Raw genomic sequence first — 24,863 nt, forward strand, 5'->3', positions numbered from 1 at the left:
ACTGCATAGAAAGCCTCCGTGGCCCTGCCCACAAAGAAGTGATGTTTTTAAAGTCACTCATGATACGAACGGCGAGCGACTCGGTTAGAAGAGGCACGGCATTCTTGGCCTCACATTCAATATATGTTTACCCGACACACTGCAAAAAAAACAATGTGCTGACTGCTGAGATGACTTGTTCCTGTTTTGTAGCGTCATGAAATCTCTCACTGGGGCTGAATATTTTGTGGCTGAATTTAAGTTACTTTGTTACTTTTTATAAAACTTAATTTATTATGGTTTTAGTGAAAGTGATATTGTTGGGTAATGTGTAAATGTTCACGTTCCTACTTTGTATTAATGCGTATTTGATGTTCATGCACCGATTAAAATGATAATACAGGAGATGTTACTCACCAGTCACTCACTACTTTTTTACTGAATACTTAGGTCTTTAAAGTAATTATTACTCTGACTACTTTTTACTTTTGAACCATTATTGTACAGTAACAACATTCTTACTTGACTACCTTTCTTTCTACTCTACTCTGACTGTAATGTAAGGCAGCTTGAGCATCAGCACTACCTTCTGTCTTATAAACGGTAAACATACACAAAGAACTATTTTCAGAATAACTTATTTTAATATATTCGTATGAAAAGCATTTTAAAGCATCCAACTCACGATGGATGCGTTTTTCAGAGTGTTGTTGTAGGATAGCCGGATCATCTCGGGCAAACACATCTTCCATAAAACCAAACTTTAAGAACATATTCCTGGGTGGAAGCTGCAACTTTCTCCCCCGACTTCCAAACATAATGATACACACAGGCACGTCCGCACCGCCCTATCATTTGTTTGTGTTCAATTTTCCTTTTCGAATTGCCACTTTCTTTTTTTGGTGAGTTCTTCCTTCACGTTTGGTCCTTTTCTGTTCAAGGCGTGCGCTTAGAGTAAATAACACACTGTAAAAGACCGTCAAGCAGTATACATGTGATTGACAGCTCACGGAAGAGCTAAATGTAAGATGGCCGCAATACTGACCGAAACACTAAAATCTAAAAGCTGCACCCTGGATGACCCGAGATTTTAGTGGTCAGTTGACCTCCCCGTGAGACAACCTTCCCTTTGTGTTTTACGGTGTCCTTGTGTTTCTTGTCCCTTTTGCCCCCCCCCCCCCCCCCCCCTTCCACAAGACACACACGGCCACACCCTTGACGAGCCATTAGTCGCCAGAATGGAAAACAGAAAAACAAATCCCAATTGTGGCTATAAACTTCAGACTTGTTTACGGTGTGGGTCTTCTTGGTCACCTCTGTGTGAACTCCCACGACAGACACCACTGTCCCCTCATGAAGGAGCAAAGAACAACACGACCCCAACTTCACCCTTCCCAACCTGCCCTTTGGATGACTTCGGACTGCAGTTTCTCACTATCTTGCAATTCTTGCCTCTCGAGCTTTCATTTTCGACTTTCTTCTTTTCTCTTCGGTTCTCCAAATAATCACCTCCTTTTATGTACCTTGCACAGTTGTCCACTGCTCATTTTGTTTTGTCAACATGCTAATCCATGTAGCATGCAGTGGTCGCAATTAATATTTCATTGACGAACCAGTTGTGATTGAATCAGATTTTTTTTTCAGAATGATATGCCAGAAGAATGGTGATTGGCCCAAGAAAGGCTGGCACACCATTTGTGTGTGATTTATTGGTAGAGGTAGGGCGCTAATCCTAGCAGGAGAGTGCTTGTTGGCGTTGTTCCATCCTTTTGCCCTCACGGGGAAATAACATAAGGCTCGCGTTGGAAAGGGGCCGGATATTTCATGCAACGATGCAAAAACGTTCCATGAGAAGTGTATTTGTAGAAAAGGCACCTTGGTAATATATGGAAAAGAATTGTAAGATTTTTGTCATAGGTGGAAGTGCAAAGTAATACACATTTTAAGAATGACATTTTTATCAGAAAGTATGTGAGAATACATGAAAGAAATGCTGATGGTATATAAATCTACTTGGGCTCTGAAGCAGGTGAGCGGACGCAGGTCAATTAATGGAACCCAGAGTTGAAAGCAAACCTGGTGCAGCAGTATTTAGGTGTTATGCTGCAGACAAATGAAATATGCCAACAGAACAGAGGTTGGCCCCAAGTGTAAATGCTTTCAAATTCAAGTTTAAATTTTTTTTAAACCCTACCTATTACTGCTGAACCTCGTTACAATGCACCTCAAGGGGCATCACGAATCTCTGTTGTCACGGTAGTTCGTTTAAACCATTTCCAATACACTGGCCGCCACCTACAATGTATAATACAGCTTGAACACTTAAAAACATGAACATGTATTACCGTGTAAACATGTTAATTACAAATATGCGTATACATTATGAAGAAAAAATGATTTTATTAGACATGAAACAAACAACTGTAGCTTTCCTACTTCATCTCTGAAGTTCAGGATGTGGCACGCCCCAAAGCCCTTTTCCATCAAATCCGCTGGCCTCCGACTCGTGCCATGATTTTGTTGCCATTAAGGATGATTGTCAAAATCGTTGACTTTGCCAATTCTTTTTGAAAAGTTCTTGTAATTATGCAAGCCAGCGCAAGATAACCGCTATCTTTGGGAAGAGAACGCGTAACAGATGATAAGGCAACAAGAACTCTTAAAAAAATTGTCGGTGTGCTAACTAACCTCAATAGCAGTGAGAGCAAAGTGTGATGGCTTCCTCACTAACTCATTTCAAGCAGGAAACACGTTTCAAAGTACTGGCGCTTCCTTTCAAGCTTTCTAAATCTCAACACAGTCGACAACAGTGTTTTGTTTTGATGTCTTCCTTCCTTCTTTCCAACTTTGCATGCAAATGTTCCATCATTGCCTGAGCTCCTCTTACTTAAAGTTTTTCTGTCTTGACGTGGGGCGAGTGGCTGAGATTTTAATCTGCTCACCGAGCCATCTGCCACTGACGTTGGGTTGCATATCTCTGGGATTAAATCGGGAGTGTGTGCGGCATGTGCGTTGTTCTCAGGCACACGTGCACACACCGGCGTGCACACGACATTTGAAGCAGACGCTTCTCAAGCCACAACAACAACAACAACAACAACGACAACAAAATGACACATTTTGTCGAGGCACGTACTGCCGGGCATGCACGGGAATAAGCGCACACATGTTGAGCAACGCACAAGCAAAGAATGTGAGTCACTGCCGTTTCCCCTGTAGCACAGGCTGCCAAATGACCCTCCAATGCCTGCAGTTAAAGGCTGTAATTACCATTTTATTACACTATGCCATTATTCTGATGCTATCAATGGAAATGAATTGGCCGACAATTGATTTACTATAACCTGGCCCTCCTCTTCGTTGGCCCTCAGGGAACCTGTGGTGCTCATTGATTTGTTCGCCTTCCACTCTAACAAGGTTTCCACCTATCGAGTTGCGGCACGGCAGAGATCAGGAGATTGTTTTCTTGATTTTCGATAGGCCCGTTTTCGATACAGTAATTCTGTTAATTGATTATTAACGAATACGGTATTCGGCTTAGTGCACATAAACAGCGACTTGTAACGAGCTGTGGTTTTGAAACACAGAAATACAAGCTTTGAGCGTTTATATATTGTATCTATGTCCCGTGTGTCCTGAAACCAGCACTAGAAATGTGTGACTGTCTATGTAGGATGCCTGTCTTATGAGACCTGAAACAAATTGTTGATTTGGTGTTTTTCTATGCAAAACCATTTAACTCACTAAATTCATCTGGGCTCATTATGTTTCTACAAGTTTGCATGGCTGCTGGTAAAACTGTTCAGCAGTCTGACTGTAAGTCGAGGGGAGAACTCCCAGCTAGCCACAGGGCATGCAGAACATCATTATAACCAAGTGTCTAAAAGCTGTCGAAAACATTCTCATCACAGCTCAACTGGAGTGCTCACTAATAACCCAGACCATTATGCCTCTGCTCTCCGAGTTGGCACTTCAGCACACATTGCACAAGTAGAGACAAGACAGACATTCTCTGCCACCTTCGTCCAGCCCATCAAAAACCTACATGAACTTCTCAAAAGTGATGCTTATGAGATTTTTCCTGGACAGTCTAATTTCACGAAGTCCCTCCATTATAAAGCAAAAGAAGCCGTAGCACACTAGTTAGACAGTTATCGGCTTGCCATTGCCCTGTTTTCATGCGGTGCACTATTGCTTTAAGATACAGACAACATCCATCCATCCATCCATCCATTTTCCGAACCGCTTGATCCTCACTAGGGTCGCGGGGGGTGCTGGAGCCCATCCCAGCCGTCTCCGGGCAGTAGGCGGGGGACACCCTGAATCGGTTGCCAGCCAATCGCAGGGCACACAGAGACGAACAACCATCCACGCCCACACTCACACCTAGGGACAATTTAGAGCGTCCAATCGGCCTGCCGTGCATGTTTTTGGAATGTGGGAGGAAACCGGAGCACCCGGAGAAAACCCACGCAGGCACGGGGAGAACATGCAAACTCCACACAGGGAGGCCGGAGCTGGAATCGAACCCGGTACCTCTGCACTGTGAAGCCGACGTGCTAACCACTGGACTACCGGGCCGCCCATACAGACAACATTTAGATGAAAATAAATTCATATGAATTTATCTACGTCAATTACAGTTGTTATCATACTCAACCCTTTGACTTGCAGTCTTTTCAGCTTTCATGAAAACAACTTCACAACATTCCATCCGGTGTGCTCAGTGGCTTCTCCTGCAAAGTTGTTGGAGATGAGTGAGAAGAGCAGTGTCTGTCATACAAGAAGCCCAGTCAGGAGAGCGGCTAGCCGTGATGTCCCAAACAGCTGACAGACAGAACTAATCCTACCCCGCAGACAGGAAGGAAAAAGGCTGCAGCCTCTAGTCATCTGATCTCTGGTCTCCGGTAGACTTTATGATTTGTGTACATCAGGCAGTTGGTCAACGGACATGCTGCTATCAAGAAATTTGACTTTTACTTACACTCATCGAATAGTGCTAATTGTGTTGAAGGTATTTTTCCAATTTGGGATTATTTGGAATTTCGATTGAAGGCGATCACTCTTGTTACGGAAGTCATACGCAAGCCGAGTGAAATATTGTTATAGTTTGAGTGTTGAAAAGCATTGGACCCAAAGAGCACACATGAGCGCAAGAGTTTAACGATAACCGAGGAGACAGCAGGGAGAAGACTTCACCTTCACTGCTGACCTCTGGTGTCAAACAATCCTAATCCCACAAGATCCTCCCCCAACAGCTCGATTGCACGCCTTAAACCTGACCACGGTTAGGAGGCCTCGTCCTTGACATATTATGAAGAAACCAGCACCGAGTGGAGCCGGAATGGAAAAATGTAGTTTTACATGAACATGAGCATTGACTATTTGCTGTTGTCAGTACAACGCAACCGCATCAGCCATGCGGGGGGTTGGAATACATCAGCTGGTGTGTAAACAGAACTCTGCAGCTGAACTCTGTAGTGAACATTCATTCATTCATCTTCCGAACCGCTTCATCCTCACTAGGGTCGCGGGGGGTGCTGGAGCCTATCCCAGCTGTCTTCGGGCAGTAGGCGGGGGACACCCCGAATTGGTAGCCAGCCAATCGCAGGGCACACAGAGATGAACAACCATGCACACCCTCACTCACACCTCGGGACAATTTAGAGTGATCAATCAGCCTGCCATGCATGTTTTTGGAATGTGGGAGGAAACCGGAGCACCTGGAGAAAACCCACGCAGGCCCTGGGAGAACATGCAAACTCCACACAGGGAGGCCGGAGCTGGAATTGAACCCGGTACCTCTGCACTGTGAAGTCGACGTGCTAACCACTGGACTACCGGGCCGCCCTGTAGTGAACATCACGTATATAAAAAAGTCAATTATGTTCAACCCTTGACCTCCTTCACGCTCTGTAAGCGCTTCAAGGATTAAATGTAAAGTTGTTTGTCTGAGGTTTTTTTTTTTCTGGGCCGCAGACATTATCCGCTTCTTACCTTCCTCGATACCTTCCATTATCCTGAAAACCATCCTTTCACCTTTGCGATTTCTTCATTCACATCTGCCGCTTCACAGCAAAACATTCCTTCGGCACTTCTTGCCATACAACGCTATTCAGATGCCAGGTGCAAAGAACATCGACTGGATTCCAAACCAAATGTGTGTCCCGTCCTTTTAAATTGAATTTGATAGATGCAAGTTACATTATGGATCAGCGATCATCTTATCTTGAGCAACTATAACTGACGTAATGATCAAGTGACCGAGACAAGCCAATGTAGCGTCCTAGTGAATCAAGACTTCCTTTTGGATTGCAGTCCTGCTAAAACTAAAACTGGGAGCGTAAATGGGGGGCACCACTGCTGCTTTATTATAAATCCTTAAAGTACAGGTGTAAGTGCAATGAACACAGAAAGTGCAAGAGGGGATAAGACTGTAATTGCTGGGCTGTCTGGGGTTCCTCCGTGGAGGAGGCTTCAGCATGCGTAATGATGCCTGTAAGATGAAAAGGGATTTGACTGCAGGCTCCCGCCCTCATTTAAATCCCCTTCATCCTCTACTCTGACAGGAAGATCCAAGCAGGGCAAGTTGCCAGTGCAAGGACACACGACGCACTCACAATAGCGAATTTATTAGCAGCCATTGGTCTTTCCCATTTTTAGACTACCGGGTATGGCTTTTGCCATTCAAACCAAAACCAACTCTGGAGGGTGGGTTTGCAATGGTAAAAGAACACATATGCTTGACCACATGAAGCTAGTTTTCGTCAAACAGAAAGTTGGAGTTCAAAAGCTCTAACGTGGACTGTTGTCTGATCACAACTATGCGTTTTTCTTAAGTTTTATTATTATTATTTATTTTTTTGTCCTGTGAGATAGTAAGGAGTAAAACGTTACGGAATTTTAATTTGTCATAACGGAATGAGGCCTGCCAAAATGATCACTCAATGGATGACATTTTAAAATAGGCTTCTAGGATTTGTGGTGTACAGTACATTTCAAGTGCCCATTTCTGCAATTTTATCACGGAGCAAGCAGACAGCATCCATTTAGCATCTATTTGGTTTGTTTTTTTGTTTGTTTTTCTCAGTACTCCTCGGGTTTGACAGGTCATGACTTGTCCTCCAGTCTGGAATGAGGTGCTAGTGTTGCATCCATTGCCCCTTAAGTCATAATTGGAAATCAAACTGCCGCTTTACAAGTGCATGCATGCCCTTTCCCTCCTCGCCAGCTGGCAGAAGTGTTCATGCCCACACACACACACTGCCCACTGCTATTTATGTATTTGCTCAGCCATGCGACTTAACCCTTTCATGAGCAACCTCAACCTTAGGGCAAGCTGAACGTCAAGTAGAATTATGGCCCATGTTCCGCATTTCCCCATCTTGCACATACGCAGACACATTCCTGCTCTTGTTCACCATAACTCACATCTGGCCTCTTTTAAAGGAGGCCGGCTATTTGCACTGATGCAAGGCTAAGAGCCGGCAGTATATTCCGCACTACAGGTCCCCACCCCACCCAGCCCTCGACAACTTGTACGAGGGCTGTAAAAAATGATTTCCCCTCCCCCCCTCTTATCTGTCATTCAACAGTTCCCTTGGCAAACGTCACCCTGGTTTATCACCACCTCACGATGAACGTGAAATATAAAAACTACTCATATGGAAACTACAAGGGTCAGGCAAATGATTGACAGGGCCTATTTTAAAAGCACGCGGTATTGTATACGCAACAAAAGAATCCATGCCGTCTCATTTGAAGAACCACAAGTATTGTGATGTCTTTGCATGCGGTACGGCATACAATTTAAACTTTAAATGCCAAATGACATTCGTTTGTTTTCGATAGCTGCGATTGGCTGGCAACTGATTCAGGGTGTCCCCCGCCTACTGCCCGGAGATGGCTGGGATAGGCTCCAGCACCCCCCGCGACCCTAGTGAGGATCAAGCGGTTCGGAAAATGGATGGATGGATGTTTTCGATAGCTTTTTAATGCACCGGTATAATCAAAGACAATCAAGATAACACTAAACACATTGTTATGCATTGTTCAAAAACTAGCTGCAAAACCTTTGTAAATATAGTCCTTAGTTCAATATAAAATATCACCACTTTTAATACGGGAATGAAAAAGTTGGAGTATTTCCATCTTTGACGAAACAATATATCATAAATAAGTGAAAAAAACGTCAACAAAATATTTCAATGTATATAATATGTAAATACGTATACCATAAACACACCTTCATGCTAAACATTTGTGTATTTGATGGAAATAAATGGAATATATCTGCTGGGAACAAATAGTGTCACATTGACCCTTGCGTCAAGAGCAATCAAATAACATTTCTGTATTTATTTCCCACACTGGTAATCGTGTAACTGCATTTAAGTCATGACGTGGATGGAACCATATCTTGTCACTTGGGTTTCAGCAATGGGAGGTGGGGGGTGGGGGGGGGGGGGGGGTCAGGGATGGAAAAGTCCAGCTGTATTTACTCACACCCTAAGCTTTCTCCCTGTCTATTTTTCGTCTTTGAGCTTTACCTCGCCTTGGTAGGCGGATCCTTTGCTCTCTTCGTCTGAGGAGAGCCAGTCTCTCACCATTCCCACGCAAACAGTTGCCAAAGCAAATTTGGCGAGAGGATATGGAGACCCTGCTCTCTTTCCAAACCTTCCAATCTCTTCCCGTCTCTCCTCTTATGTGTGCGCTGCTCCTTTCCGTGCTTTCCAAGCTTGTGGTACAAGAGTCATTCTATGCCCGCTCACTCTTTTCTTACATGACATTATTCTTTTCCCTATCATTCCTTCTTATATAAAATTTCCATGTTCAGAGAGGCGGAAATATTTCTTTGTGAGCGGAACGCATGAAGCTCAAGCAAAAAAAAATAAAAAAATATATATATAAATTTTACCACTTGTTCGATAAATAGTCATGTTATGATGCAGTTATTTGGATGTCTTTCCATCTAAGCAAAACTGTGCGTGCCTTTGAGCGTTTTATGCTTCCTGGACAGTATCTAGCGTCCCCCCCCCCCCCCCCAACCCTTGTGACCTTTTTTTCCCTTCTCTGTTTTTACTGATGTGGCTGGGAGAGTTGAACTTTCCTTCCTTTCGGGACCAGGGGACTGATGTAGCTTCTTATCCTCTCATTTGTTCCACTGGTTCCCCGAATGTTTGTCTAGTTGTAATATTAGCTAGCCGACACTCTTATCCAGTGCTGTAGATTATAAAATCAGTACTCTCAGTCCATCCAGGACCTTATTTTTATCAGCGATATTTCACCTTTAGCCCATCGTACAGCAAACAAGCAGCAGCAGCAGCAGCTCTTATTTCACTTCTGTTTTGTCTACAAGCCTCACTGGACTCTTCCTGGAAGTCGAGGCTGGTGAAAAACAGCAGACTCACTGCTGTAAACTGGGTACAAAGGATGTAGAAATACATGTTTAAATATAAAGCGTTACAGCGTGCCTCCCAGGAAGAGACATGTAAAAGTTATTGGACTGACATTCAATGATGTGTCAATATATGAAAAAACAAAAGTTTGCTTTGGGTATAGGATGTGTTTTATGAGGGGTTAGCTTCGGATGAGTGGTATGTTCATCTTCCTGTCCAGACGAAGCCCCAACAAGTTAAAAGTTTTACAAACTTATCACAGTTACTTTTGTGCTGAGCAGAGAAAACTTTCTCACTGTGTTTCCTTGATCAAAGTGAATTCCAGATGAGGTCATTTTAAGTGTAGTCAGCACATCAGTTCAAATTCATGTCGGGAATAAGCCTAAGAAGCCCGGTCTTGAATAATAATCAGGCTTAACATTGTAGTGTGCCAGTGGTATTATGGTGACTATAGACTTTTTTTTGGGGGGGGGGGGTTATTTTTTTGCAATTTACTTTATTGAATACAGTCATTGTTCTTCGAAGGAAATCCCCAGCCACTGGAAAGATGGCAGGAGGAACAAGTTGCCAAAATTGGAGCTGTGCCTGTGCCTTTGATGGCACAACCTGCAAGCGCACTTGAGCAAAGTCACTCGAAACGGGAGCTGTCTTTCCCTTTCTTTTGTTTTGCGGTTAGAATTCAAGCAGCGCTTCACATGAGTCAAACTGTGATTAAAATATTAAACTTGGGAGGTGATAAAACGCTTTCCCCCCTGCACCAAACATAATCACCCTTTTCGGAGCTGAGGTGGTTCATGCCTGAGGGGGAAACTTGAGAGACACATTAGCATTCGTTTATTTGCTCCAATATGAACAGCCAATGTATTACTTGTCAATCCTTTGGCCCCGTCTGTTTTGTCAGCAAGCTAACCGCACGTTTGAAATGTGTTGGTCGATGTACACGTGTGTGGCTGAGACTGCAAGAGGTGGCGATCTTTACATTTCCCTACACGAGAGCGCCTCCTTTTTCATCACTTTGGGCCCCCACAAGAAAGACAAGCAGAGGCCAATGTTAGGTCACTGGCAGGGTGTGGCTCTGTTCACCCTCCTGAGTCAAGAAAGAGCAAAGAAAACAGGTTTCCGGACCTTTTGCCTTCACCTACAAAGGGGAATATTAAGCAAGGCAACCAGTTTAGCGCCATACCAGTAAAGACTATTTGCCACTTACAGTCAGGCAATCTTAAGTCACATTATGCGGTGAAAGCAAGAATTGTTTCCTGTTTAAGGAAATGGTAACTGCGGACAGTGGAATTTTCAAGCGTGCCCAAGATTTACAGAGTTGGACTGCATTTTAAAAAAGCCTCATGGCTCACTGCTACAATCGCGGTGTAAAACGTGTTGGGAGTCTTTACTCTGCTACATGAAAGCAGATGTATTCATTCTTTTCAAAATACGGCGTTGCTTGCTTTCCGGGCAACCAGAAACTTGCTTGTTTGTAAAGGACATCCTCTCATCTATGACACAGGAAGTGGTCTCAGACAAACAGAAAACTCCAGGTTTGAGGGGAGGCGGTGGCGGAATCTGAAGCAAGGCGAGGGTTGTGGAGGGTGACAGAATGTGTCACGAAAGAGATTCTGCGTTACCTCGTAAGAAGCTGCCTGTCACAAGAGAAGGAGCTAAGCCCGTGGGATTTGACGGCGTTTTTCTAAAGTGACACTCCAAGCAGTCTGCAAAGTCCTCACTTGAAAACTTTCCTAAGGCAAATTTCACCTCTGCCGTGAGATCAAGTTTTCAGAAAACAGGAAGATCTTCTCAAGCCCTTCTGGCATCATCCCAGCAAAGTTGTACGGAGGTAACCTTTCCTACAAGTCTGTTGCGGTTCTGACTGAAGGCAAACCCCTTCGACTCAGATAAAATAAATATTTCATCAATCGTCTACACCCACAATGTCTCTGTCTCTCAGTCTCTCTCTCTCTCTCCCCCCAACTAGCTACCATATGTGGAAAAACTTCCACAATCCCGATTTTCTGTGAAGCATCAAACATCGCATCTGGGTGTGTAGTCATGTTTACTGACGCGATGATGTTATGCAGCAGTACTAATGCTGTAGTGGGATGCAAGCAGTCTGGATGAACACAACACTGAACTCCTTCATCCATAAAAAGGTCCGCACTTTATCTTTCACACTTGATGATCCATTGACGAATTATTCTCCATCACATGAACGTTTGCACAATAATCTGGAGGTGGATGGCTAATTCTGGCGTCTTGTTAGTGGTCCAGAAATATAGCATGGAGCCCACCTCTCTAGCCACGCTGAAGCCACCGTGATTACATCGATTGACATCGACTTCATGCGCTTGTGCTTGGCGCTTTAACGGCATGCCAGATGATCCTCCGAAGCGCGAGGCCTTCTTGTGGGAGGCTAGAATGTTCCCTGAAAGCTAAGCCGAGTTGCTGATTTGAAAAGCTCGGGGTTGGTCGGCTCCCGGCGTTGCAGAAAGCTACAGTTCAGGAGCTCCGAAAAAAGCTCATGGTGTAATTCACCGACATCCAAAGGCACTTCTGTATTGTATGTGAGTTTAACATGCTGGGCGCATTACTGATATGCTTTTATTTTGAAGGCTGGACTTTACTAGCAGAGTGTTGTATACAAAATGCATGGAAATGTCTTCTTTAGTACAAATCAAGCATAAATGACATTTTAGAAGCCATCATATTACTTTTTCATTGGGGCAAAAAGGTCTATAAAGGTCAAAGCAGAAAACAGCTTTCAATGAGTGTTTTTCAAACATCGGTGGTTTGCAGACAGAGGAAGTGCTGTGAAACTCTGAGGGTTTCAAAACGCCCAGACAGTCTTCTAACTGAGCAGGCTGTTATCACCCCACCCATCCTGTCTCACACACTGAGACATATTGACATCCACTTGCCCAGACACGTGTGCACATAGGAGCCCCCGCACGGCGGACCTCTGTGGCAGCTGCCACAAGACTGCCACCACCAGTAGTACACATACAGTATGCTGTTGCATCCCTGCGACTGAGTTTCCCTAGCAGGACATAATTTCTCGGCCTCCACCTGACACTCTAGGTTACGTTATTTCGCTGTTATTGCAATAAAGAGCCACATTGCAGACAGCGGGATGACACCATCGCGTGGATTTTACAAGGCGGTATGTTGCCACTAGGTGTTGTAGCTCAATAGACGTTGCAAACATGTCATGTCTAACACACACACGGCTAATCGGAAACACTTTATCTGAGAAGTGTGACATCCTGTCTATGTTGTGTAATCCACATAAAGGGGTTGGTCTGATAAGAGCATGGACACACACACACACACACGCACACACACACACACACACACACACACAGACATTATTTTGTATGTCTTCTGCACACTCCACCAGGATACATGAAGAACCACACACTCTCATTGGATTTTAAATGGACCAGATGTTCGTGAATCATAGTGTACCGCACTTGATTTGGTCCCTTGAAACCGCTCTGTGGGTTTTCACTAAGTGCTACAAGCACAGTCAAGCCTTAGAAAAAATTAAGACAGTCACTCTTGTCGTATGGGCCTTGGCTCCCAATCTCAGAAACCACCCCAAATGAGCGCCATGATTTCAACTGGATACTTCCTATCTCCTCCTCCTAGTGGAGCTTTTAGGCTGCACTGAGGCACTGGCAACCCCAAATCCACGAGAAGAGGACAGGCACGTGGCACAGAGACTTTGCCCAGAGCGCACTGTCGTGTATGTGCGCGCGCGCTCGTGTTGTTCGCCACATTCTCTGCTTATCTGTAGACACAAGCCTCTATTAATATCTAGGACATATCTCCTCATCTGGCCTATAATGCTGGCAACCACAGACATGACTCCCCTAAGATATTGTCTATCTGAGGTTATGCACTGAAACTGTAATATCCACCTGACCTCATATCAAAAGGTTCATGGTCTCGAAATTGATTTTGTGTACCATAGACAGACTACGTGTGTGTGTGTGTGTGTGTGTGTGTGTGTGGCAGCTAGTGACAGCCCCACTTTGGAGAGGCTGAGGTCAGTGCCATAAAGTCAGCCTAACAGAGGAAAGAGAAACAAAACCCTACTTGTCTATCTGTATGGGTGTGTCTGTGTGTGACAGACAGACAGGCGCGCACGCACGCACGCACACACACACACACACAAACACACACACAGTGCCCCAGTCACCTCTTGACTTCACTCTTGGCAACTCATGAGCAAACACGCCTTGCTAGATTGGTTTTGGTTGGTGTGTGACACATTACCATCGTCTGGACTGCGTGTGTGTGTGTGTGTACGTGCGCTTCAGTTGCTTCAGGATAACCACACCATCAAAGTCACCCAAAGTCAATACAGTACCACATCCACGTTTAAACACGCATGCATTTCCAGTTATCAGTAACCTCCCTTGGCACTCCTCTATCAGTCATCCTTGTTTACACACAAACATGTTGGTTTTTCTGGCACAATGCGGTGCATTTGCAGTTCACTGACCTTCTCGTGTGACACTTCTTGATTGGGAGCCAAGTGGGGAAGACCCTTCTCATGACATTAGGAAACCGCATTCATTTGGATGTACTTGGACCCATGTGATGAAAAAATATTTGTTTTTTTTGCATGTAGAGTAAATGAATAAGTCTCGGTAATAATTTTTTCCATTCGTGTTAAGGGTTAGGGGAAAAAAACCATTTTTTCAGTGATGCAACAGATGAAATGCCAATATGCTGACATAATCAGTCGATGTCCTTTCCTTGAAGGTGTCGGATCCCATTCCAATCAAAAAGCCCAAACACGAAGACATCCCACTCCAATCCGCTGCTGCCGACAAGGAGAAGCAACATGACTGGCTACAGTCCTTTTCCAACCCCAATAAGGTCAGTTTCACCCACATGTAAAAATACTTTATGATCTAACCGAAACCTTGTACGATGATAACACTAATACTTACATATAAACTCCCTTTAAAATATTCATTTGAAGAAGGGGAAACGCCCCAAGCGGATGAGAGGTCGAGTAGAATTCACAGGGCAACCGCAGTAGCACTTTCATCAAACTTTCCAATCCAACGATATCACTGCGGAATTGTCGAAGGACATTTTCATGCTTGGCAATTTTCCCCTGAGATCCGGGGGTTCTCTTTTGCTGTTTTAAGGACCTTGCTTCGTTGGCCAGAATTGTTCCACAAACAACAGTCTGAGCACCCAAGTTCCCAATTCCTCATGGCCAATTCCCTTGACATTGCCCCCTCTTAATGCAGATTTGCAGGAACTCAATTGTGTAAAACTCAATTCCTTGCCAATGGCAGTCAATAAATTACATTTCATGCATTTCCCCCACAGGGCTTCAACTGCATTCAGCCGAGACAGAGGCCATCGGCTTTTCGACCCTGGTCGCCACACATCTATGTTGGTGATAAGGAACCCTCCAGTCACCCGCTCGCTCTGCTGAGAGACAAGTAAGTCCATGACTATGTTGGAGGCGAAAAAAAAGAAAAGAATAAATACTTCCAAATACTTACCTTTGCTCTGCTGAGAGTCATTTCTATTCTTAAGTGTGAGAGTTGACAATCGCTTTGTTCCACCGCATCCGATGAACTTTTTCTGACCGTACTGCAACCTCCCACACTTCACCATTAATAGACATTTGACACACTCGTGCTATTAATATCCATTTGGCATTGTGCTGCCAATACCGCCTGTAACATGACTGTAGATCTGGCCCAAATTCTCCTATGGTGGGAGTAGAATGGGATGCAAGTCCTGTCCTGCATTTGAGTCTTTCTTTCAGTTGATTGGTCTTGACTGTGTTCCAAATGACCGCGATGACACCAACAGTATTCACTTGGATTCAAAGTCAAGCTTTCGACGTTGCTCATAAACCTTTCTCTCCACTAAACTGATCTAAATGGTCTGGCTTCTTCTAGCTTCTACAACTACAAAAGCCTGGAGAATGCCGTGGCCCCTAACGTTGCCCTCACACCGTTACCCCTGGCAAAGGTGGGTCCAATGTCCCCGTCGGTCCCCAGCACGTCGCACCCAAGCGCGGGGGAACCTCCAGGTGAGGGCGCCAATGCCAGCTCTCGACCTCGCAAGCGAAGAGTCACAGGGGAGCTCCAGCTTCTGGCACCTGAGGGGGCCTGCTCCCTTACCTCCACTGCCAGCAAGCCACCGCAGGATGACAAAGACTCCGAGGTGGAGATTGAAGTGGAAAGTCGCGATGAGCGTAAGCTCCGATCTTTTGTCCCACCGGCAGAATACCGCACATATGAAGCCATTGACTCGTGGAAGCAATTTATTCCCGAGCCTCAACCTCTCTCTTCTCCCTCTCCACAGTCACGTCGTCTTTGTCCTCCCTGTCGTCACCGTCTTTCACTTCGTCCAGCTCAGCCAAGGACCTGAGTTCACCCGGCGCCCTCGGGCCCATCTGTACCGTCACGACAGTTGAGGGCACCACCCCTGCAGCTGCTCCCATCTCGGCACCCGTCGCTCCTCCCGAATTGGGGCTGGAGTCAGAGCTGGAGAGCCTGCGGCAGGCGCTGGACAACGGGCTTGACTCCAAAGAGTCAAAGGAGAAGTTCCTGCATGAGATAGTTAAGATGAGGGTGAAGCAGGAAGAGAAGCTGGGATCCGCCCTCCAGGCCAAACGCAGTCTGCAACAGGTAGGATTCCACGCGCGTAACACGGCAATTCTTGCAAATGAGAGGGCTCCATTTGAATTCCTAGGAAATCGACCAAGAAACAATTTTCGCTTCAATTCACAATTTCGCATTCTCGGGCTTTGGAATACATTGGTGCGTTATATGACAACAAAGCGAGCCCTCGAATTGAAATTAAACTCCGTAAAAAGTTGACAGTAAAAAGTTCATATCAGTTGTGCCTCAAAACACAGAATAGGATGACAAATGATAATCACTGCCTGCAAAGCTAAGCATGAGTTGGCAAGTGATAACAATGAGAGCGGATGTTGCTGCAAAAAGGAAAAGCCAGACTTCCATTTTTATATTTGGTCTTGGAACAGGAACAAGAAAATGCACTTGAAAGTGTCTGTGTGTGTGTGTGCGTGCGTGCGTGCGTGCGTGCCTGCGCACAAGCAGAACAAAAATAAGTCTTGAGCAACCCAAAGCTACTCCAGTGCAACGACATTCCACTCTCAATTTGTATCCGTGCTCTGAGGAGGCGGCAAGAGAAAGTACAAGCTACAGGAACAACTCAAAGCAGCCAACAAGCTGCAGGCTGAATGTAGTGCGGTCTTACTCGAAACGAGCACCATTCCTGCTGGCTTTAGCTGAACCAACACGCGCTGCTGAGACGGGAAGTGTTGAAAGTCGGGCCTCGTGTAAAGCCGGTATAGAGTCAAGGGCGTGATAGGGATCGTGTCTTTTTCTTGGAACCAACAAAACTTGATGACAGACATGTTTGTCCAAACTGTGAAGTTCCCATGAGCAGGCTTTGGTTACTACTAACACACACTCGCATGCGTGCACACGTGCGCACACACACAGAGTAGTTTTGAGGAAGGAAATCTCTCTTCAGTTAGCCTACACATTGCCCTAACCCTCGACTTTTTGAATGTAAACACTGACATCGATACTGGTGCGTACTGGAATTCTGGAGTAAACAGTCAGGCGTCACATTTAGAACACCAATCTTGTCAATGGCCAAGAGGAAAAAAAATACAGTGGAGATTGTCCTTTACTTTGTATCGCAACAACTCCAATAAATTGTCGTTTTCCAGGAGCTGGAGTTCTTGCGGGTTGCAAAGAAAGAGAAGCTGCGCGAGGCGACTGAAGCCAAGCGAAATTTGAGAAAGGAAATAGAGCGCCTGAGAGCCGAGAGTGAGAAGAAGATGAAGGAAGCCAACGAGTCGCGGATTCGTCTGAAGCGGGAGCTGGAGCAGGCCCGTCAGCTGAGGGTCTGCGATAAAGGCTGCGAGGCCGGACGTCTGCGGGCAAAGTATTCGGCGCAGGTCTGTTGGACTTTTAAATGCAAAAACTTTTTCACCCGCAAGAAAATTGTAGTGTCTGGAATTCCGCACGCTTTTACCAAACATACACTTGTACTTGTGTAATTGCCGTGGGTTGCCATTTCTGTTTGAAAGCCCTTTCAAGGTCCGCAGAGAAGGAAAGAAAGGGGGAAAAAAATCATTTCCTCTTCTCCGGTCAAAAATAAATGGGTGTCGCCCCAAATGCAGAGACTGAAGTGTCGTCCCCCCCTCGGAAAGGAAACAGGAAGGCATGTCGACTCCCCAGAGGCATCATGGGAAATGCAGATTAGACAAAACAAGGCGGAGGGATATGCTCTCCGGCAGCGTCGCCCTCCCTGGAGAGACTATTTGAGAGGTTGCCTTCAAAAAGCAAGACATTGACAATGCAATTTGAAACATTTTCAACTGTTAAAGTGGTTTAATCGAGTCAACACACACTTGCGGCGGGTTGGCCAAAAATCAATATTGGTATAGCTCTGAAGAGAACAGGCAGAGCGCAGAGATTACCAACTCGGTTACGTCCGCCACATTTCATCCGAGTGACTTTGGTTTGCCACCATGTGACGCGATAAATCCAGGCCAGGTTTTTCCAGGCCCACCCTCCACCAATCAATGCAGAGCACCATGTTTAGCTCCACCCTCCCTGACGATTCGGACGAGAGCACGGCAGTTCGCATTACATAGATTGGGATGGGTTACAATGGAAAGCATGAAAAATGTGTCCCATACCCACTGGAAGCGAATGCTACATCATGCAGAGGGCAGTGCGTCTTGTCTCTCTCATTTTATTGACAACGTAACCCCCCCCCCCTCCCTCCCCCCACCCACTAACTGAACTCGTTGCATCTGTCTGTCATGTCTCGTCCTGTCTGGGATGTCTCATGTCATACGTCTGTCCTGTCTCATGTCATTTCATCCATTTGTCTATGGGTGAGGGGGGGGGGGCAATGGGGGTCACTAATTGGATCATTGCTCTCACTGTCAGAAAACGCTCTGGTGTGTGATTTCATCTGCGTCCCGTGATGTTTTCCAGATCGAAGACCTCCAGATGAAGCTGCAGCACGCCGAGGCTGACCGTGAGCAGCTCCGAGACGATTTACTGCAAGAGCGGGAGGCCAGGGAGCACTTGGAGAGGGTGGTGAAGGAGCTGCAGCAGCAACTTTGGCCCAAATCCAACAGCGACAAAGACTTGACAGCCAAGGACAAGGACATGCCGTCCAAAAAGTAATCCAGTAGCCAAGTCCCTCACGCCCCCTCCATCCCCGCCTCCGGTGCAGAGATTCCCGACAATTCCCACCAGGCCAAGGCCTCCAATACACACGCGTGGTCGGTCATGCTTACGGTGAATAAAACCAACCTGCGGCATTTTGGGTCCTCATCCATGTCCAAGAAAAGAGAAAGCTGCGCCATTCGAACTCGGACTCTCGGCTTCATACTTTCAGAACTGATAAGTAGATCGCAAGAGGGACCGTGTGGTCGGGTCCGTCTCTGACAAGGCAGGTTGGGGCAGTCTGTGATGTGAAATGCTGAAAGATGATCGTATTCTATTAGTCAAAGAAGAAAAGCCGCCGCGTTTGACCCTTGACGCGATGAGGACGGAGAATTTTCAGCACATGATAAGCTACGTAGACCATGTCAAGAAAACATACTTTGTACATGCAAATAAATCCGAAGATGAACAATACAAACAATTGAACTATCCACATGTGCCGCCATGTTTTTAATTCTTGTTTTTAGGGAAGCCATCCCAGCCGACAAGGAGGAAATAATCAAGTAATATGTTATTTCAAATGTCTTCACACAACGAGCACAACCGCTTGCGAATTGATGTCATCGAATCTTGGATTTTTTTTTTTTTTTTGGGGAGGAGGGAGGGCAGGAGGGGCGAAGAGAAACCGCTGTGGTGAAGACAACCTCCAGAAGCGAGCACTTGATTTTGAATCATCAAACTATCGGTCTTTGTCCCAGTGTTGCCCACACTAAGTCCAATGAACACGGGTCACCAGCCATATTTGCGTTGAACCATTTGGGTCAAAACCCAGTCGTCGAATCTTCTAAAGATACAATATTCCACATGTGAGTGTGGCCTTGTTTTCTCATCTCATTACAGGGGAGTGAGAAAGCTGGCATTTATATTCCCTTTATGAATCAGTTTCTACCCGTATGGGACACCCTTGGCAAGAACCACAAATATTCATATTCATTAAATTAAAGGTATGTAAATATATATTTTGGGGGACTTAACAATAATGAATGGCACTTTGTCCTAACAACCAACCATTTTTATGCATTGTACTCCCAACTTCTGTCTTCAACCTTATTTTGAAAACACATGAACGCTACCGTATAGATGCAGTTAATATTTTTGTTGCTTATATTCATCCTCTATTAAATATCTTTCTGTTCACCTCAGGCAAAGTATTGCAAATAAACCGAAAGAAAAACAAAGGCCCAACCTGTTCCTGCCTGATGAAGTCTCGATGGAACTGTTGGAATCAATCGAGTTGGCCAAAACATACGAACGGTTGACAAATCAGGAGGGGAACTTGAGTAAATGGCTGCAGCTACACGGTGACGGTGGATGAAGGTGCTTGAAAATGATGTCATAGTTTGAGACCTTGAAAAATCACAATTTCCACCTTTGAGTGCAAAAATCTATTTTGTTAGAAGTCATGCCAGCCCATCGCCATGGCAACAATTTTTGTGGTTGTTTTCCCCATTGATTTATCACCAGTCTGTATGTTAGTCGTGGGATTTCTAAAAAAAAAAATTTAAAAAAAAGACGATAAAAAAACCTGCACAAACAATCACATTTGGATTTTTCTTAAACAAAATAAATAAATAAACAAAAAAAAAAAAGAAGACAGTGGCTGGAAGATGCCTTTGCAGTGGGTACAATGCAATGCGAATGTACATTATGTTAATGCTATTTTTCCTTTTGATTGTTAATGTTTTAAATGAGAAATGTTATTGCTTGTCTGTTATGTTCACCTTTTTGAAAAAAAAAAAAAGAAAACTCATATTTTTGTTTATGCATGAAACTGAAAACTTTTGCCATTCATATCGTCAAATATTGGGCATTTACAGTATACTGTTCATGTAAGGGGGTTTATTGTGTATGCAATTTGTCTTTTCGAGGAGGGGGAAACAGGAACTAAAAGCAGCACGCTGTACACATGCATTGAAAACAAACAAACAAAAAACAAAACAAAACAATGATTCCAAAATGATGTATCAAATGCAATGCTGGACAACCTCAAGTGCCTGACACTGGCGAAAGGTTTCCAGAGGAGGAAAGCTGAAGAAGCAGCTTAACAGGGAGACAACGACTTCATAAAAAAGTCGCTTCCTTTCCCAGCAGCTCTTTTTTTTCTTTTCTTTTTTTTTAAATCAGCCATCCAAGAACAACCAGTTTACATGTTTCTTTGTCAATACAGAGAACAGTTTAACAATCACTATTAATAACACGTAAAGCTTTTTTCCCCCCTAGAGTGCGTGTTTTTTTTTTTTATTCTTCATTTGGAATCGATGATGTGCATGAGTGAACACTTTTGTAGGTGATCTTTTGAAAAAAAATAGTGATGATAATAATAAGCCACTTGCTTTGGTAAGTTGTTGCTGAGGGTTGTACATAAAGAGTTTTATGTGTTTCATCCGAGTTTGTGGACATGCTGTGCTAAGGCATTGCATGGTAAGGATAATAAAGAGGACGTTGTTTTTTTTTTTTTGTTGTTATTACTGTAAAAAGCCAGCTCGAATCCATCAGACACTCCCTCTCAGAGAAAGACTCTGCGTCTGCCATTTTGGCGCGCCTACAAATTATTCAATTTTATAATCGCTTTTACTCTCTAAAAGAGTTGATATCATGTGTGTGGTTTTGTTGAAGCATGGTTTTCTACAAGGGAGGCAAGAATGACATTGGCCTCTCATTCTCCCGTGCAAAGGCAGAGAATGCTCTTGTTTTCACAAAGATTTTTGCCAGGAGAGCAATAACAATCCGTATTCATAAATAATTGCCATTGTAACCATTTGAAAATGAATTTGCAAAATGTAAATATTTTTTTCATTAACAATATGTATAATATATGTACATGGTGTTTCCTTTTTCTTTTTTTCAAAATGAAGTCTTTTCTTACAATAGATGTCTTGTTTAATTGTTTTATAATTTGTGTTTGGAAATGTTTCAAAAACAGTTCATGCAGTGCGTAAGAGACGATTCCCCTCATAAACAATTTAAGCCAATTCTTTGCTATTTTATTTTATTTTTTTCTATGTATTTGTCTTTGTATTGCATTTTTTTTCAACAATTCATTTTACTGTATGTTTGGTAACATAGCAGAACTCTCTCTCTCTCACACACACACACACACACACACACACACACACACACACACACGCACACATGGTCATTTTAAAGATTGTTCCCCCAGCATCCTTTTGTATCTGTTTAGCCCTGTGCTGCTAACGCTATATCCAACATATTGTTTTATGTAAGACGCTAATGGAAGCTTTCCCATTTATCCATGCCACATATGCAGTACGAAAAGCTCAGCCCACTCATGTGATCCCCTCGTTTTTGCTCATCTTTTCCCAACAGCACCCCTCTCGCACGACACCGACAATATTGTAAAGTAAAGGACTTTATGAGATTATGTTTGAAAATAGCTATGCTTATATACTGCAATGACTGAATGTACAGTGTATAGATGCATTACCAGAAATAAACTTGTTTGTCCAGATTGAATGGCCGACTTTCCTCTCTGCTTATTTAGTGAAGCCCTTCGAGTCGCAAACATTGCACACAAGGCTCTGGGGCCCCTGATTCAGCTTGCCGATAAATGCAGTTTAGGTAACAGGAACGGAGTGATTACTAGACAACCTTTTCCCACCTATTAAAATACACATCTGAGTAGACCAGGGGTGTCAAACTCATTTTTGTCGCGAGCCACTTTGGGAGTTACATCTTCCCTCGGAGGGCCATTAAGACAGTGAAACCGAATAAATGTTTAATCATCACATCGCATTATTACTTGTACACAAAAAAATGATGGCTCACTAGTTTTGAAATCAGTCAAGTATTTGTTCAATTATTGCTCAAGTAAGTGTAAACAGGGTAACAGAATTATTGCAAATTGTCACCATTATTTATTACAAATTTTGGTACAGATTTAACAAGCATCATGAAAGTTGACACAGATGATTTGCTTTCGCGGACCGCATAAATTGATGTCGCGGGCCGGATCTGGCCCCCGGGCCTTGACTTTGACACCTGTGGAGTAGACCATTTTCTCCGATTGAGTTTCTTTCCAATCAGCGTCATGTGAAGGAATGCGGTGTAAAAATCAAAGCCGAGTAAACATCTGTAGAGCTGATAAACAAATATTTCCCACTTTATTGATTTATAATATTAGATATATCGTCGTGAAATTACACCTGAAAGCCAATATCCCTAACTTTTACTTGGGGATATTTGATCGTGAGTAGTGGATCTTGTTTCAGAGAGTAGTCAAAACTTCCCAAAACTCTGACGTTTCACATCATCAGCAGAGCGGACCCGTCCACCAGACAGTAGCGGTACAGTATAGCGCATAGGTCTATTGACTGACCCAATTACAGCAGTCACAAGAGAAAAAATACCCCACAGTGAGCTCATTAGTCTCTGGAGCCTCTCTGCAGCTCTCCGTCTTCCTCAGCCTCAGTGTCCCCTGCTGTTTTATAATTTACAGTCAATTACAAAGTCATGTTTAATTCATGAAAACATTTTTCTTTATTACCGCCGAATGAAGTGTTTTCTAATTTGCTGGCACATAACTCTCGTCACATATACGGTATGAAATACATTTTATGCAGTGGTGAAATAAAAATCAAAGATTGTAAAAAATGGTGCACAAAAGTATCGGGACATATGTAGTAAAGGCGCACGAGATAGTACTGTGGTTGGTCCAACTTTTAGCTTGTCTCATCAGGGGTATGACACAGCATGCATCACAAGATTTATTTGGCACAATCTTTATACTGGATGTCCTTTTAATAATAATAATAATTATAATATTAATACAGCAGACCTTTATCGAATGAGCATAATTCTTTGACCAAAGGGAATGCAGTGAAATCCCTCACAAGAGTTGTGGTGCGCATTTGTGGTCCCATCAGATCATTGAAGAGGAAAACTACTCCTTCACCTCTCTGACCTCTCAGCATATTTTTCGAGGCCCTGACTGTGAAACCCACGGGAAGGTCTCCAAATTGATTTTATTTATAGACTTTGACCCCAAAAAAATGATCATGTCATTGACGCACAAAGCTATCAAATTGAATTACTGTATTAATTTCATTTTAGGGGCAACGCTGTCTTCGCAGATCTCAGTAATGAACACGGGGTGTACAATATTATCATTACTTGATTCCTGTACGCTACGAGTGCAACAGGAACGAGGTCAATGTTCTGATTATGGTAACACAATAGGAAGGACTGCGACAACAAAGCTTTCAAAGAAAGGTGAAATTAAAACAATCACGTCCTTTGTGGAAGGTTTAATCTGTCATAGTGTAGACTATACTAAGTGTCCCCAACCGCCGGGGCGCGGACCGGTACCGGTCCACGGGTCATTTGGTGTCAGGCCGCACAGAAGGACGAAATAACTTATATTACTTCCGTTTTATTCATTTCAGAATCTGAAAGACATTTTATTTTTAAATATTACCGGATTCTCCGTTATATCCGTCTACAGTGTGTCACTCTTGATGCAGGTGAAGGCGGCGCTTCTCGGTCACGTGATAGGTTCCCGCTAAAATGAAACCAGAGAAGAAGAGGCGCATACGACCCAGCCAGGATCAGAAGAGGAGAAAAAGAAGGCTAGATTTAATAAAACAGCATCAGGAGTCCTACTTAAGATACGGATTTATCTCAACGGGAGATTCCCACTCACCAAGCCAACTCTGCATAATATGCGGCGATGGTAAGTCGTATTTTTCATGCACTTTTCATTTGCGGTGTCTTTTATTTTGAAGGCACGTTTAAACGTGACCATAACGACCAGAGAGTGTTGCGGCCAGATCGGACGTTCCTGGTGTTAGGATTTGTGTTTATCATTATGTTACGAAAATACCACATGCAGGTCATCTCATATTATTTTGTTGTATTTATCTAGCCTTAAAGGCCGGTCTCTGAAAACATTAAACCGGTCCGTGGGGCAAAAAGGTCGGGGACCGCTGCTCTATACAATATATGTAATGTTTAAATATTTTAAACTATTCGACTTCTGAAAAGTTGGAGACTTTAAGAGAGTTGACAGCAATGCAAGTACAGTACAACAGACAACATTCAAATTGTACACAGAACGCCGGCCAGTAATTCTGTGTTTCCCACGTCATATTTGGCTTCTGCAGGGCTGAGTCTACGAGAGAAGAAGGCGCAGGGGCTGAATCTCTGGTCGACTGTGGAATGCCGGGACAATACAGCTCGCACTCCTGAATCAGGTCAGCGGCCGCGCTTTTTT

At 44.0% G+C, this 24,863-nt stretch overlaps 1 protein-coding gene across 1 annotated transcript in view; it reads left to right on the forward strand.

Moving 5' to 3' along the window:
- Positions 1-22,108, forward strand: part of skia (SKI proto-oncogene a) — a 60,237-nt gene extending 38,129 nt beyond the window's left edge. The window contains exons 2-7 of the mRNA XM_086135175.1: positions 14,139-14,255; positions 14,721-14,836; positions 15,305-15,603; positions 15,714-16,039; positions 17,116-17,346; positions 18,398-22,108. Of these exons, the coding sequence (XP_085991301.1) occupies positions 14,139-14,255; positions 14,721-14,836; positions 15,305-15,603; positions 15,714-16,039; positions 17,116-17,346; positions 18,398-18,592 (1,284 nt within the window). The 3' untranslated portion in view covers positions 18,593-22,108. The remainder of the gene's footprint in view (positions 1-14,138; positions 14,256-14,720; positions 14,837-15,304; positions 15,604-15,713; positions 16,040-17,115; positions 17,347-18,397) is intronic.
- The last annotated feature ends 2,755 nt before the right edge of the window (positions 22,109-24,863 follow it).

The sequence above is a fragment of the Hippocampus guttulatus genome, chromosome 1 (genome assembly GCF_054856545.1).
Source record: "Hippocampus guttulatus isolate MCC_2025c chromosome 1, RoL_Hgut_1.0, whole genome shotgun sequence".
Lineage (NCBI taxonomy): Eukaryota > Metazoa > Chordata > Actinopteri > Syngnathiformes > Syngnathidae > Hippocampus > Hippocampus guttulatus.